The sequence below is a fragment of the Oncorhynchus mykiss genome, chromosome 5, assembly GCF_057628025.1.
Source record: "Oncorhynchus mykiss isolate SJ-2025 chromosome 5, ASM5762802v1, whole genome shotgun sequence".
NCBI classification, from domain to species: domain Eukaryota; kingdom Metazoa; phylum Chordata; class Actinopteri; order Salmoniformes; family Salmonidae; genus Oncorhynchus; species Oncorhynchus mykiss.
In genome coordinates, this window is record NC_143026.1 from 42,167,406 (window position 1) to 42,182,799 (window position 15,394).

The window sequence follows — 15,394 nt, forward strand, 5'->3', positions numbered from 1 at the left end:
GTGGAAACTAGCTTGAGGGAGGTGCTCATTTTTCTAGACCTCTTAAAACCAAATAGCACAAATGTAATTATATGCTTTGAATCGCACTGCGGTCACAACAGTTTGGATGACAGGGGAGTTGTCATCCAACTCACAGGTTCCATGCACGGATGTCAAAAACTATGACATCCTAGAAAAAAATAAGGCAGTGTTTATTCTCAGTACATAAATGTTGTGTGAATCAAAACATTATTTCACGTGTAATGATTATTGCACCTAGGCTGAAGTCGTACCAACAGGCCTAATGTTCAAGTCAATGACTAGAGCAGCAGCTATGGTTTGGTGTTATGAAATGCAGAACAGAATATCAAGTACAAAGTCAAGCACATCTCTTTTGTACCCTCTTTAATAATACCTTTATCCAAAACACTGCAGAAAAATCCAAGTTTAAAACAGAAAAACAGGCTAAGTTAAATCAAGGTAATAAGAACACATTAAATCACGATGAAACCTAGACCTACAACCTCAGCACAGTACAAGATGAAGGGAAGTGGGGGGGGACAAGAACCCCCAAAAATGTCAACCTCGCTATTTACAAAGTCAGAAGCGCTGCATGTCTTCATGACAGCTTCATCCCAGGAAGAGGATTCTGGTGTTTAAAACATGAGCTGATCTGAGGACAGGATAGGATTCATCCCCCAATGCTGCCACATGGGTACAGGGTCATTCTCCAGTCCACCAGCCAGCCCAGTCCGTCTGCAAACAAGGACACAACACAATAGGTGTTACCAACTCTGGAGCTCTGTAGGGCACAGTGAACCTTGCACGTCCATGTTTCACTGTTTAACTTCTGCTTGTGCTGTCAACTTTAAACTATTAATAGTTTGTTTCTCTCCATTCCGTTTTAAAGATCATATGTAGAACTCACAGCTTCACCAAGGTTCTGTAGCCTGTTCTGTAACAGCTCACCGGCCAGCAAAAGCTTCAGCTCCAATGAATTGGTGGCTCAATTTCACCATTAAGGAGCACGCCCAAACATGACCATATCTAAACTATAAAAAGGTCAAAACATTTGGTGGAAGTTTCAAGCCAGCTACACAAATGGCTCAAATATTACATTTTGAGTCGTCAGCTTTTTATGGCATCATAAAGCTGGTTTACATATGATCTTTAACACCTAAGTTAAAAAAAAAAAGTTGTGTTTATCAAGTGAAGTTCTCTAAGGGCTATAAAGAAAAAGCAAGCATTGAGTTTAAGAAAGGGGTTCATTATAGAAACAAACAAAAAAACCACTGAAGCTCCAGAACTGAAACACAAGACCACTAAATTAAGACAATGCATAAATACAAGTCGAGGTACATTTGTACTGTTTCATATTAATATCCTGTAAAAAATCCATTTGACAAATCGTTAAAGCAAACACTTAAACTGAAAAAGAGATTAATTTGTCCTTTTTCTTATGTTTCTTTTTGTTTAAAATCGCTGGTTACAGGAAGTGTGAAGAGACCATACCGCAGGACAGCGTTTTCTTGTGCATGCCGTGCTCTCTGCCCGCTATGTGCGACGCCCAGAGATTGTCATGGTCAGGTGACACACGGCCTGCAATGAAGTCCCCGCTGGCAGGTACAAACAAGGTACAACATCAGAGTTAGGAAAAGAAAAGGAAAACTTAGGATAGGTCCTTACTCTGTACCGTTAGCAGTACTTTACCTGTTAACAATGCTATCAAGTCTCTTTATGTTATTTCCTTATGAACACCTGTTAAAAAGCAAGGGGGAAAAGGACAATCTACAGAAAAACGTTTTTTTTCTGGAGAGCTTAATAAAAAAGGCAAACCACTACAGAAGCATTTTTCCATTAAAGATCTATAGACATGACTCTTTAGATTTATCTGTCAGAATAGGGGGGTGCATGGTAATAGAAACCACTTGCTTTCTCTATTGATAGGTTTTAGAGTAATTGTTTAGTGTCTATTGATCTTTAAGTTTTTATTTTTTTGTAGGTCAGGCCTAATGTGAAGGTGAGAGTGTGGTCTTACCAGAGGTCTAAGCAGGTCTTGTTGGATTAGATCAGCTCAGTAAGGCTGGTAGTTGTTCTGGTGGGTTGTGACCTCTCGAGAGGCCTTCCCATAGCTGCTCTGCTGGCCTATGGGGAAGGTCAAGGGTTAGAGGTCAGGAAGATTAAGGGTCACAGGAGAACTTCACAGAAACAAAACAGTTGTAGGAGGAAATCCTATCAAGGTGTTATCAATTGAAGTTCAGTTGACATGAGAGTTTAAGTTCACTTTCCTTTATGGGGTAAATGGCAGCAAGAAATCATAAATAACCAGTAGGATGTAGTCTGTAGTGTTTGTGTACCTAATTGTTTTTTTTTTTCTTGGACTTTCAAATGGAATGTTATTGTATCAGTACTGAGATGCAATTATGTGTCAAGATTGGGCAGCAGGTAGCATAGCGGTTCAAGCATTAGGCCATTAGCCAAAAGGTCAATACCATACTACTATGGCTGACCCTGTACATTTCACTGCGCCTATTTGGTGTACATGACAAAACAATTCAAATGTGCTAAAGAGACTCTGTACATTAAGGTGTGCTTTACTCTATATACCCAGGAATGTAACTACAAGTACTCTTAATTGTGTGTGCCATACAAATGTAATCTTATAGAACTGTATATGGGCTCAATGATCATTAATGTTGCAAGTGTTCCCTATAAAATAACAAAGTGCACTGCCTGGATATGGAGGACCCCTCACAAACATGCACCAGAGCAAAGAGACCCAAGGCAGGCAGCATTACAGACATCCGTTTTATTATTTTTTTTCCAGAGCTATTGAGTACATACAAGAAGACATTTTTCCACCTGTTGTCTTAGCTATAGGTACAAGAGTTGTTGCTGGGGGCTGAAAGGCACTGCTTGTTTCGATAGTTGCCATCAACAGTGTAGCTTACCATTGTAGTCGTCGTATCCCTGTCCATAACCATAACTATTATAGTTGTAGCCAGAGTAGTCATAGCCTGTGTAGCCATTGTATCCCTGGTTGTATCCGTTGCCGTAGCTACCATAGTTCTGGCTATAGTAGCCATTGTAACCCTGGTTGTAGCTACTCTGACCTGCACAGAGACAATGGAAAGGTTTAGTGTGACAAGTCTGTATTGTAGTTTCAAAGACACTTGTATGTCTTTTTCTTTTCAATATACTGCAATGCATGCCCTGTTCGGTCATCAGCATGGTCATTGTTGCATGTGTCAAATGCCACACAAGAAATTCCCTCGTGGAAGAATAAAGTTGATTGAATTTAAACGTATTCTTCGGATGTGCATTCTTCAGTGCCATAGGCTAGATGTAGCTGTACATACCTCCTCGTCCCCGGCCCCTGTATCCTCCGCCTCCACCGTAGCCCCCCCTCTCTCCTCTGTGTTGTTGCTGCTGTCTGTACACTTCTTTGGGTTGGGCCACTTTGATTTCACACTGCAGAGAAAACACACCATGAACCAAAACACTTCTGAAAAACACTGCTGACATTTTCTTGGAAGTTATTTGACTACAAACATAATTCTTCAAAATCACTGTCTAAACTAAGTTGATTAAATAGCATAGAAAGAATAGCTTTGCCTATCAGCGCAAGCTGGGTAACAGGGTTCACTGTGAATAAGCGGACTCCAGCTACCTTTCCGCCCCCGACTTGGTGGTATCTGCACTCCAACAACTTCTGGACAGGGATCTCCTCACAGTAGGTCACGAAGCAGAAACCGCGCCGCTCATTGGTTTTGGTATCCATGGGAAGCTCGACGCTGTCAATCTGGAAACACCACAAGAGTTTCTCTCAGTTAGCTGCTATGAAGACAGTAATCATAACACTCTGCAAATCTCCCAGTCTTTGTACCATGTGAAAAGGATAGTTGATCATACAATAGCATCAGCTCTAGCTCCATTGCACCAACACTTGCTCAATGGACATACAACTTCCTAAAAGCATGGGTCTACCATATATAAAACATGAATATATTGGACAGTACAAGCATTCACTCACATCTCCAAAAGCTCCAAAGTATTCCCTGATCTCCTCCTCCGGGGTGTCTGGGCTGAGGCCTCCGACAAACACCTTCTTGGGCGGCTCTTTCCCCTTCATGGCTTTGGCCCTCTTTGGGTCGATCAGCTTCCCGTCCAGCTTGTGCTCCTTCAGCTCCAAAACCTGCACACAGGACAAAGTGTCAGTGAAACTGGGTGTGCGTGTGATTGTTCAAGTAAAGTGAGTGGATGCCAACTATGTATGTCTTCAAACCTATCTAGTTATTTCACATCTGTGCAGATTTAAGAAAACAAGACAAGTAGAGGCATCATGCCCTGTCCTCAGTCTGTTCTAGTGCCTACCCTGTCTACGCTCTCTGCGTCTTTGAAGAGGACAAAGCCAAAGCCCCGGGACCGGCCCGTCATCAGGTCTGTTTTGATGGTGCAGTCTAGAACCTCTCCAAACTTCGACAGGTAATCCATGAGGTCCGTTTTGCTGGTGTCCCAACTGAGCCCACCGATGAACATCTTGCTGTGAATGGAGAATGAAGGAGACTAATACAGGCGACAACAGACAGTCATAACTACATCCTTACTGCTACTGATATTTCAGACTAAAATGATCTTGAAATTACCTCCCTAACAAGCTGAGTCACTAACTATGACTCATATTTACATTAGGTCAAGCTTTGATAGCCATCACCTGCAAGCTGATTAGGCCTAAATGATTCGAGCTGTTTAGAACGGTTAACTATAAAGGCAACAGCTTTGTCACTGTATCCTGAACAGTGAACTTCGTCACACTTCTGATTCTAGTCTCGGTGGGCCACTGAGTGTATGCTCAGGACAGGATTTTTATTGTATATGTCAGGATTCTAGACCAGCAGCAACTTAGTACATGAGGGAGAGGAGAGGGGAGGGGGGGGGGGTGCGGCAATAACCAACAAGACCATTAACACTAACGTTACACCAATGACAATCTGATAATAGAAATCAATGCTTTTCGAAAGTTATAAATATCGCAGTGACAACTTGGGTTAGTCAAGTTAACGTCGTCAGCCAACTTGGCCAGATATGACGCGCTGGTAAGATAGTTAACAAGTTAGCTATCACTAGTTAGCTAGCTATGCACGATCACAACAGGGACTAACGTTAGCTAGCTAGCAAACTTTGGCTTGTTACCACTCCAACCACTAGTCTCCAGCTGGCAAAATATCAGTAACTAGTTACGCTTAAAAGTAAGTTAGCTACTGTAATGTTACTTAACTAACATTAGCTGGTTCGTCGCTTACCCGTCATCCTGCTGGTTTTTGCTTGCGTTTATCTTGGAGCCCTCCGGAAACTCGTCTGTGCTGAAGTCAACTTGGCCTTCGGTTTCCATTTTTGCACTTCAGGCGGTTGTCAGCTGTAAATATAAATTTGTATTTAGGCCTGATTGCTAGCTACTTTTTTGGGACGAATTCAGTCGCGATTGCTGTGTAAAATGGCTGACATCTAGGGCGGCCAGGGTGGCGGGGAATGACGCAGATGATGTGGTTTGTTTGTGGGGGCTCATGCCTCGTTCAAATGCTAGTTGGATCTACGAAACTCGGACATTTCCGACTTGGAATTTCGACTAAAGTTGGCAAGTCGGAAATAGAGTTTCCTAGTTCCGACTATTACTTGAACGCGACATCAGTTTGTCATCACTAGTTACCACAGCCGCAAAGTCCAAATTATGCCTAAACCCCGCCTATTTCCACAATGTATCCTCTTAAAACCTTATTTTAAACATAACCTTAACCACACTGCTAACATTAGGCCTAACCTTAAGTAAAAATATAAAAAGCTATTTTTGGTGTTCATACATTTCTACGCTATAGACAATATTTGACTCTGTGGGTGTGGTAACTAGTCACTCAAAAAAAAAAAAAAAAATGAAAGAAAAGCAATTGCAAGTTTCAATTTTGTCAAGTTAGTGTGGGAGAGGTGGAACAATTATTGTTATTGATCAATAGTGACAACCTGGTATTGACAACTTAGATGGAAAGCTACTGAGGATGGTATCGGACTCCTGTCATATCTTTAATATGAGCCTAGAGGAAAGTCTGTCCTCAGGTCTGGAGGGAAGCCAAAGTCATTCTGCTACCCAAGAGTTGTAAAGAGGTACTAACAGCAGAACTATCAGCTTGCTGCCAGCTCTTAGCAAACAGTTGGAAAAAATTGTGTTTGACCAAATACAATGCTACTTCTCCGTAAACAAACTAACAACAGACTTTCAGCATGCTTATGGAGAAGGGCACTCAACACATACTGCACTATTAAGAACATATTTACTAAATATGACTGATGATTGGTTGAAAGAAATGCATAATAAGAAGATTGTGGGAGCTATACTGTTAGATTTCAGTGCAGCCTTTGATATTATTGACAATTTGTTGAGAAAACGTATGTTTTATGGCTTTTCAACCTCTGCCATATAGTGGATTCAGAACTATCTAAAAGAACAGAGGGGTTTCTTTAATGGAAGCTTCTCTAATGTCAAACATGTAAAGTGGGGTGTACCAGTAGGCCCTCTACTCTTTTCTATTTTTACCAATGACCTGCCACTGGCATTAAACAAAGCACGTATGTCCATGTAAGCGGATGATTCAACCATCAGCAACACCAGCTAATGAAGTCACTGAAACCCTTAACCAAGAGTTGCAGTCTGTTTTGGAATGGGTGGCCAGTAATAAACTGGTCCTAAACATCTCTAAAACTAAGCGCATTGTATTTGGTACAAATTATTCCCTAAGTTCTAGACCTCAGCTGAATCTGGTAATGAATGGTGTGGCTGTTGAACAAGTTGAGGAGTCTAAATTACTTGGTGTTACCTTAGATTGTAAACAGTCATAGTAAAAACATATACAGTGCCTTGCGAAAGTATTCGGCCCCCTTGAACTTTGCAACCTTTTGCCACATTTCAGGCTTCAAACAAAGATATACAACTGTATTTTTTTGTGAAGAATCAACAACAAGTGGGACACAATCATGAAGTGGAACGACATTTATTGGATATTTCAAACTTTTTTAACAAATCAAAAACTGAAAAATTGGGCGTGCAAAATTATTCAGCCCCCTTAAGTTAATACTTTGTAGCGCCACCAGACTGAAATTTTTTCCCATTCCTCCTTGCAAAACAGCTCGAGCTCAGTGAGGTTGGATGGAGAGCATTTGTGAACAGCAGTTTTCAGTTCTTTCCACAGATTCTCGATTGGATTCAGGTCTGGACTTTGACTTGGCCATTCTAACACCTGGATATGTTTATTTTTGAACCATTCCATTGTAGATTTTGCTTTATGTTTTGGATCATTGTCTTGTTGGAAGACAAATCTCTGTCCCAGTCTCAGGTCTTTTGCAAACTCCATCAGGTTTTCTTCCAGAATGGTCCTGTATTTGGCTCCATCCATCTTCCCATCAATTTTAACCATCTTCCCTGTCCCTGCTGAAGAAAAGCAGGCCCAAACCATGATGCTGCCACCACCATGTTTGACAGTGGGGATGGTGTGTTCAGCTGTGTTGCTTTTACGCCAAACATAACGTTTTGCATTGTTGCCAAAAAGTTCAATTTTGGTTTCATCTGACCAGAGCACCTTCTTCCACATGTTTGGTGTGTCTCCCAGGTGGCTTGTGGCAAACTTTAAACAACACTTTTTATGGATATCTTTAAGAAATGGCTTTCTTCTTGCCACTCTTCCATAAAGGCCAGATTTGTGCAATATACGACTGATTGTTGTCCTATGGACAGAGTCTCCCACCTCAGCTGTAGATCTCTGCAGTTCATCCAGAGTGATCATGGGCCTCTTGGCTGCATCTGTGATCAGTCTTCTCCTTGTATGAGCTGAAAGTTTAGAGGGACGGCCAGGTCTTGGTAGATTTGCAGTGGTCTGATACTCTTTCCATTTCAATATTATCGCTTGCACAGTGCTCCTTGGGATGTTTAAAGCTTGGGAAATCTTTTTGTATCCAAATCCGGCTTTAAACTTCTTCACAACAGTATCTCGGACCTGTCTGGTGTGTTCCTTGTTCTTCATGATGCTCTCTGCGCTTTTAACGGACCTCTGAGACTATCACAGTGCAGGTGCATTTATACGGAGACTTGATTACACACAGGTGGATTGTATTTATCATCATTAGTCATTTAGGTCAACATTGGATCATTCAGAGATCCTCACGGAACTTCTGGAGAGAGTTTGCTGCACTGAAAGTAAAGGGGCTGAATAATTTTGCACGCCCAATTTTTCAGTTTTTGATTTGTTAAAAAAGTTTGAAATATCCAATAAATGTCATTCCACTTCATGATTGTGTCCCACTTGTTGTTGATTCTTCACAAAAAAATACAGTTTTATATCTTTATGTTTGAAGCCTGAAATGTGGCAAAAGGTCGCAAAGTTCAAGGGGGCCGAATACTTTCGCAAGGCACTGTAGATTCAACGGTTGTAAATGTGTGGAGAGATCTGTCCGTAATAAAGAGATGCTCTGCGTTTTTGACACCACACCCCACAAATCAAGTCCTGCAGGCTCTAGTTCTATCTGATCTTGATTATTGTCCAGCCATAAGGTCAAGTGCTGCACAGAAAGACCTAGTTAAGCTGCAGCTGGACCAGAAATGAGCAGCACATCTTGCTCTTCATCTTCATAATCAGAGGACTAACATTAACACTATGCATACCAGTCGTTCTTGTCTAAGACTTGAGGTCGGACTAACTGTGTCACTTCTTGTTTTTATAAGAACCATTCATGTGTTGGAAATGTCAAATTGTTTGCATGGTAGACTTACGCAAAGCACTGACACACACACTCACCCCACTAGACATGCCACCAGTCCGCAGGTCCAGAACAAATTCAAGGAAACCTACAGTATTATACAGAGACATGAGTGCATGGAACTCCCTTCCATGTCATATAGTGCAAGCGAACAGCAAACCTGGTTTCAAAAAACAGATAAAACAACACCTCACAGCACAATGCCTCTCCCCCATGTGATCTACTTGTTGTGTGTATGTACTGATATGTATGTGTAACTGATAGATGCACACACACACTACATGTTCATGTTTTTAAATTATGTAAATTGTAAAGTCTTGTTTGTAATGTTTTTTTCGTTATATGTCAGACCTCGGTAAGACTATCTGTCTCCATTGGCGTTGGCTAATGGGGATCCTAATAAATCAAATCACAACCGTTCTCAGTGGGGGAGGCGCTGTGATCTTTGCTACAAGTACTGGTCCTACCTCAGCTTTGAGTTTTTACGTAAAGGACTATGGTTATGATTGGGAATGAAAAAGCTGATCCTAGATCATCATCATTACAAACAACTTCCTGATTTTAATATTTCTTCATTTTACCAAATGCAATTTATTTAAAAATCTCAGATTTTGGCAAAATAGAGGTTTTGTGGTAAAATTGTCAGCTCAGTAAATGCCCTTTTTTGTTGCATCAAAACGAAATGCTGCATATGATTTCCATTGTAATCAACATTCAACATACACCAAAGAAACTGAAAAGAAGTTTCAAACATCTCTGCAACAGCCAGACAGATACTGTAATATTTCTCCAGGAGCAGCACCATGGAGGAGCACAGTTGGAGATACAGTATATGCACAGCTGGAGATAGCCAAAGCAAGCATTTCTGTCGCCATATAGTGTTTATTTTCAGACCTCACATGCGCTTTGACCTCATACAAGTACCAATAAATACAGTACAGTATGAAGATAGGCTAAAACTGTTCATCCAATAGAAATCCCCAATCAAATGTAGACCTCATTATCTACCAAGAGAATTCTCTTCGATTATAATCACAGCCGTATATATCCCCCCCCAAGCAGACACATCGATGGCTCTGAACAAACTTTATTTAACTCTTTGCAAACTGGAAACCATTCATCCGGAGGCTGCATTCATTGTAGCTGGGGATTTTAACAAGGCTAATCTGAAAACAAGACTCCCTAAATTTTATCAGCATATCGATTGCGCAACCAGGGGTGGAAAGACCTTGGATCATTGTTACTCTAACTTCTGCGACGCATATAAGGCCCTGCCCCGCCCCCCTTTCGGAAAAGCTGACCACGACTCCATTTTGTTGATCCCTGCCTACAGACAGAAACTAAAACAAGAGGCTCCCACGCTGAGGTCTGTCCAACGCTGGTCCGACCAAGCTGACTCCACACTCCAAGACTGCTTCCACCACGTGGACTGGGACATGTTTCGTATTGCGTCAGACAACAACATTGACGAATACACTGATTCGGTGTGTGAGTTCATTAGAACGTGTGTTGAAGATGTCGTTCCCATAGCAACGATTAAAACATTCCCTAACCAGAAACCGTGGATTGATGGCAGCATTCGCGTGAAACTGAAAGCGCGAACCACTGCTTTTAATCAGGGCAAGGTGTCTGCTAACATGACCGAATACAAACAGTGCAGCTATTCCCTCCGCAAGGCTATCAAACAAGCTAAGCGTCAGTACAGAGACAAAGTAGAATCTCAATTCAACGGCTCAGACACAAGAGGCATGTGGCAGGGTCTACAGTCAATCACGGACTACAGGAAGAAATCCAGCCCAGTCACGGACCAGGATGTCCTGCTCCCAGGCAGACTAAATAACGTTTTTGCCCGCTTTGAGGACAATACAGTGCCACTGACACGGCCTGCAACGAAAACATGCGGTCTCTCCTTCACTGCAGCCGAGGTGAGTAAGACATTTAAACATGTTAACCCTTGCAAGGCTGCAGGCCCAGACGGCATCCCCAGCCGCGCCCTCAGAGCATGCGCAGACCAGCTGGCCGGTGTGTTTACGGACATATTCAATCAATCCCTATACCAGTCTGCTGTTCCCACATGCTTCAAGAGGACCACCATTGTTCCTGTTCCCAAGAAAGCTAAGGTAACTGAGCTAAACGACTACCGCCCCGTAGCACTCACTTCCGTCATCATGAAGTGCTTTGAGAGACTAGTCAAGGACCATATCACCTCCACCCTACCTGACACCCTAGACCCACTCCAATTTGCTTACCGCCCAAATAGGTCCACAGACGATGCAATCTCAACCACACTGCACACCGCCCTAACCCATCTGGACAAGAGGAATACCTATGTGAGAATGCTGTTCATTGACTACAGCTCGGCATTCAACACCATAGTACCCTCCAAGCTCGTCATCAAGCTCGAGACCCTGGGTCTCGACCCCACCCTGTGCAACTGGGTACTGGACTTCCTGACGGGCCGCCCCCAGGTGGTGAGGGTAGGCAACAACATCTCCTCCCCGCTGATCCTCAACACTGGGGCCCCACAAGGGTGCGTTCTGAGCCCTCTCCTGTACTCCCTGTTCACTCACGACTGCGTGGCCACGCACGCCTCCAACTCAATCATCAAGTTTGCGGACGACACAACAGTGGTAGGCTTGATTACCAACAACGACGAGACGGCCTACAGGGAGGAGGTGAGGGCCCTCGGAGTGTGGTGTCAGGAAAATAACCTCACACTCAACGTCAACAAAACTAAGGAGATGATTGTGGACTTCAGGAAACAGCAGAGGGAACACCCCCCTATCCACATCGATGGAACAGTAGTGGAGAGGGTAGCAAGTTTTAAGTTCCTCGGCATACACATCACAGACAAACTGAATTGGTCCACTCACACAGACAGCATTGTGAAGAAGGCGCAGCAGCGCCTCTTCAACCTCAGGAGGCTGAAGAAATTCGGGTTGTCACCAAAAGCACTCACAAACTTCTACAGATGCACAATCGAGAGCATCCTGGCGGGCTGTATCACCGCCTGGTACGGCAACTGCTCCGCCCTCAACCGTAAGGCTCTCCAGAGGGTGGTGAGGTCTGCACAACGCATCACCGGGGGCAAACTACCTGCCCTCCAGGACACCACTAACATTGAGTGGCTGCTGCCAACACACTGACTCAACTCCAAGCACTTTAATAATGGGAAATGATGGAAATTGATGTAAAATATATCACTAGCCACTTTAAACAATGCTACTTAATATAATGTTTACATACCCTACATTACTCATCTCATATGTATATACTGTACTCGATACCATCTACTGCATCTTGCCTATGCCGTTCTGTACCATTACTCATTCATATATCTTTATGTACATATTCTTTATCCCTTTACACTTGTGTGTATAAGGTAGTAGTTTTGGAATTGTTAGGTTAGATTACTCGTTGGTTATTACTGCATTGTCGGAACTAGAAGCACAAGCATTTCGCTACACTCGCATTAACATCTGCTAACCATGTGCATGTGACAAATACATTTGATTTGAATATATTGCATTCAATGGGAAAAGATGTGTCACAGGGTTGACAGGTCAATACATAGCATCCAATGGGATGATTGTCACAAGGATGATGCTTATGTCAATCCATTCCAGTCAATGGGAATAGATGAGTGTCAACAAATTGATGCTTATGTCAATAAATTCCAGTCAATTGGAAAATATGAAAAGATGAGACTCACAGACAGACATACATGTCTCTCTCTCTCTCGAATCCCCCTCTACCTCTCTCTCCTCTTTGATTCCCTCTGTCTCTTTCTCTCTAGCTCCTCTTTACCTCCCTCCCCCTTCTTGTACCACCTATCTTTCCCTTTTTCTTTCTCTTTCTCCCTTTGTCTCTCTCTTCCATCTCTCTTTTTCCCCTCACTCCTCTCCCCAATCCCTCCTTGACCCTCTCCATCTTCCCTCTCTCTCCCCTCATCTCTCGCTCTCCCTACTCTGTCAGTTGACAGTTGACCGGGGGCAAACTACCTGCCCTCCAGGACACCTACACCACCCGATGTCACAGGAAGGCCATAAAGATCATCAAGGACATCAACCACCCGAGCCACTGCCTGTTCACCCCGCTATCATCCAGAAGGCGAGGTCAGTACAGGTGCATCAAAGCTGGGACCGAGAGACTGAAAAACAGCTTCTATCTCAAGGCCATCAGACTGTTAAACAGCCACCACTAACATTGAGTTGCTGCTGCCAACACACTGACACTGACTCAACTCCAGCCACTTTAATAATGGGAATTGATGGGAAATGATGTAAATATATCACTAGCCACTTTAAACAATGCTACCTTATATAATGTTACTTACCCTACATTATTCATCTCATATACTGTACTCTATATCATCGACTGTATCCTTATGTAATACATGTATCACTAGCCACTTTAACTATGCCACGTTGTTTACATACTCATCTCATATGTATATACTGTACTCGATACCATCTACTGTATCTGCCTATGCCACTCTGTACCATCACTCATTCATATATCCTTATGTACATATTCTTTATCCCCTTACACTGTGTACAAGACAGTAGTTTTGGAATTGTTAGTTAGATTACTGTTGGTTATTACTGCATTGTCGGAACTAGAAGCACAAGCATTTCGCTACACTCGCATTAGCATCTGCTAACCATGTGTATGTGACAAATAAAATTTGATTTGATTTAGGCGATGTCATGGCGACGTTGGCTTGCTAAACTCATGCGTAGAAACATGTCATCAGGTCGAAACGGTCGTCTAGCGCCAAATTGCGCATGTGCAAGCCGTCAACTCAAAGGTACTCCTTCGATATAAAGTAATTTCTTACGAAAATGAAAACGTATCAGTTTGTCACTTTCACGAGGTTGGAGTAGTAACATGTTCAGCTACTTAAGACATTATCCCGAATCTAGGTTGTGCGTTTAGATTTCTAGAAAAGGAACAACTAAGGACGAATATTTCACTTCTGTTTGGTCTGTTTTACAAGCGTTCCCGGAAATCTCGCGATGTTGTACCTATGGGTTTAGAAACTCTGTGGTACCAAAGATGCTGAAGCACTGTAGCTTCACTTTTTGTGATCTCTTCAAGTATTCTGGCCTCATAATTAGATACGCCAGAGCAGATAATCTCTTGATATGGTTAATTATGCAATGGTTTACACATTTTGGCTTGGCTGGATTGGAAAAGAACGCATTCTACAATATGTCCCACACCCACAAATAATCGTAAAATCACCTTTGTGAAAATAGCGGTTTGCCTTCAAAAAAGTATTATTATATATACATAGTCACTTTACCCCTACCCACATGTACCAATTACCTCGACTAACCTGTACCCCCGAACATTGACTCGGTACCCCCTGTATATAGCCTCATCGTTGTTATTTTATAGTGTTACTTTTTTTTTAAATCGACTTTAGTTAATTTAGTAAATATTTTCTTAATACTATTTTATTAAAAGTGCATTGTTGTTAAGGTCTTGTAAGTAAAGGTCCTGTGTGGAGGCGGTGATAGCATTGAAGGGGCAAGAGGCCACAGTGCTGAAGGAGATATGGTGGGGAATACACCACAACCAGTTGCAAATGTTATAAGTCAACCAAGTAATCTGGATACACTTACTGTGAAGGTGGATTTTGTAGAATTATAGCCACAGTTATTCATTGTACTGCACATGTCTAAGAATTACAAGAAACTGGACATCCTTATATCTGCAGCCGATACGTTTTTGGGCCTCAAATGTCCCGCCCTCACAGGATCCGTCTGAGCCTGTGTTAGGGACCTGATTAAAATGTTGTGAGAAAAGCAGGCTGATTTAAATTTCGTTATTAATAGCTTGTGTGTGTGTGTATATATATATATAAAGTTTTAAAAAGTATATATATATACTTTTAAAAACGTTTTTTAACCCTGCATTATTTCCTTTTTGGGATCTTTATTATCCAGCCGCACAGTAGGTGGCGGAATGCACATATCATTGTTGCAAAGGCCATTATACCAAAGAAGGTTTGTGATGCTCGTTGTTTGGTCCGACTCAGACAGGGTGGCGTGAGTGGTGAAATAGAATAGTCATTGTCTGTTCTTTTGAGTTTTGATGTTTTTGCCTGACAAAGTGTTGTTAGGATATATAAGTTATCCTGTATGAGCTTTTGTGCTGAATATGGCATGTGGCAGCAGTGTGTAGGAGGGAGGTTCCTAGGTGTTAGAAGTGTGCAGAAGAACATGAGACAAAGGAATGTGTAGCATTGGGGAAAGTAGTGGTACAGTATATGTTAATTGTAGTGGTGCTCATGGGGCTGGGGATCAGAAATGTCAGGTGTAAGAGAGGCAGGTTGAGGATTCCAGGATAGTAGTGTCGAAGTTGTCATATGCTGAGGCAGTGAAGAAAGTAGAGGAAGAAGGGTCAAGGGGGAGGGATCCTGAGAGGAGTGGTGTGAGTAGTAGATCTGTACCAGTACAGAGGGATAGGCCAGCAACTGATACAGTTGAAGTCAGAAGTTTACATAAACCTTAGCCAGATATATTTAAACTCAGTTTTTCACAATTCCTGATATTTAATCATAGTAATAATTCCCTGTTTTAGGTCAGTTAGGATTACTGCTTTATTT

At 42.3% G+C, this 15,394-nt stretch overlaps 1 protein-coding gene and 1 long non-coding RNA gene across 3 annotated transcripts in view; one reads left to right on the forward strand and one right to left on the reverse strand.

Annotated features, from left to right (window-relative positions):
- LOC149983283 (uncharacterized) overlaps positions 1–11,056 on the forward strand; it is a 106,443-nt gene extending 95,387 nt beyond the window's left edge. The window contains exon 3 of the long non-coding RNA XR_016496057.1: positions 11,039–11,056. This is a non-coding gene — a long non-coding RNA (uncharacterized LOC149983283). The remainder of the gene's footprint in view (positions 1–11,038) is intronic.
- Positions 370–5,702, reverse strand: LOC110523859 (heterogeneous nuclear ribonucleoprotein D-like). 2 transcript variants are annotated; one of them, XR_002473500.3, is made up of 9 exons: positions 5,283–5,680; positions 4,354–4,522; positions 4,013–4,174; positions 3,650–3,781; positions 3,339–3,450; positions 2,931–3,092; positions 2,018–2,124; positions 1,492–1,595; positions 370–735 (listed from the first exon to the last, which is right to left on the reverse strand). XR_002473500.3 is itself a non-coding variant. In XM_021602933.3 (8 exons), the coding sequence occupies exons 1-7, from the start codon at positions 5,369–5,371 to the stop codon at positions 2,054–2,056; spliced, it is 897 nt and encodes a 298-aa protein (XP_021458608.1). In that variant the 5' UTR covers positions 5,372–5,702; the 3' UTR covers positions 370–735; positions 2,018–2,053. The 2 variants fall into 2 exon arrangements, 1 of the variants encoding a protein (XP_021458608.1); XM_021602933.3 differs by lacking the exon at positions 1,492–1,595 and having other exon boundaries at positions 5,283–5,702.
- Positions 11,057–15,394: the final 4,338 nt, after the last annotated feature.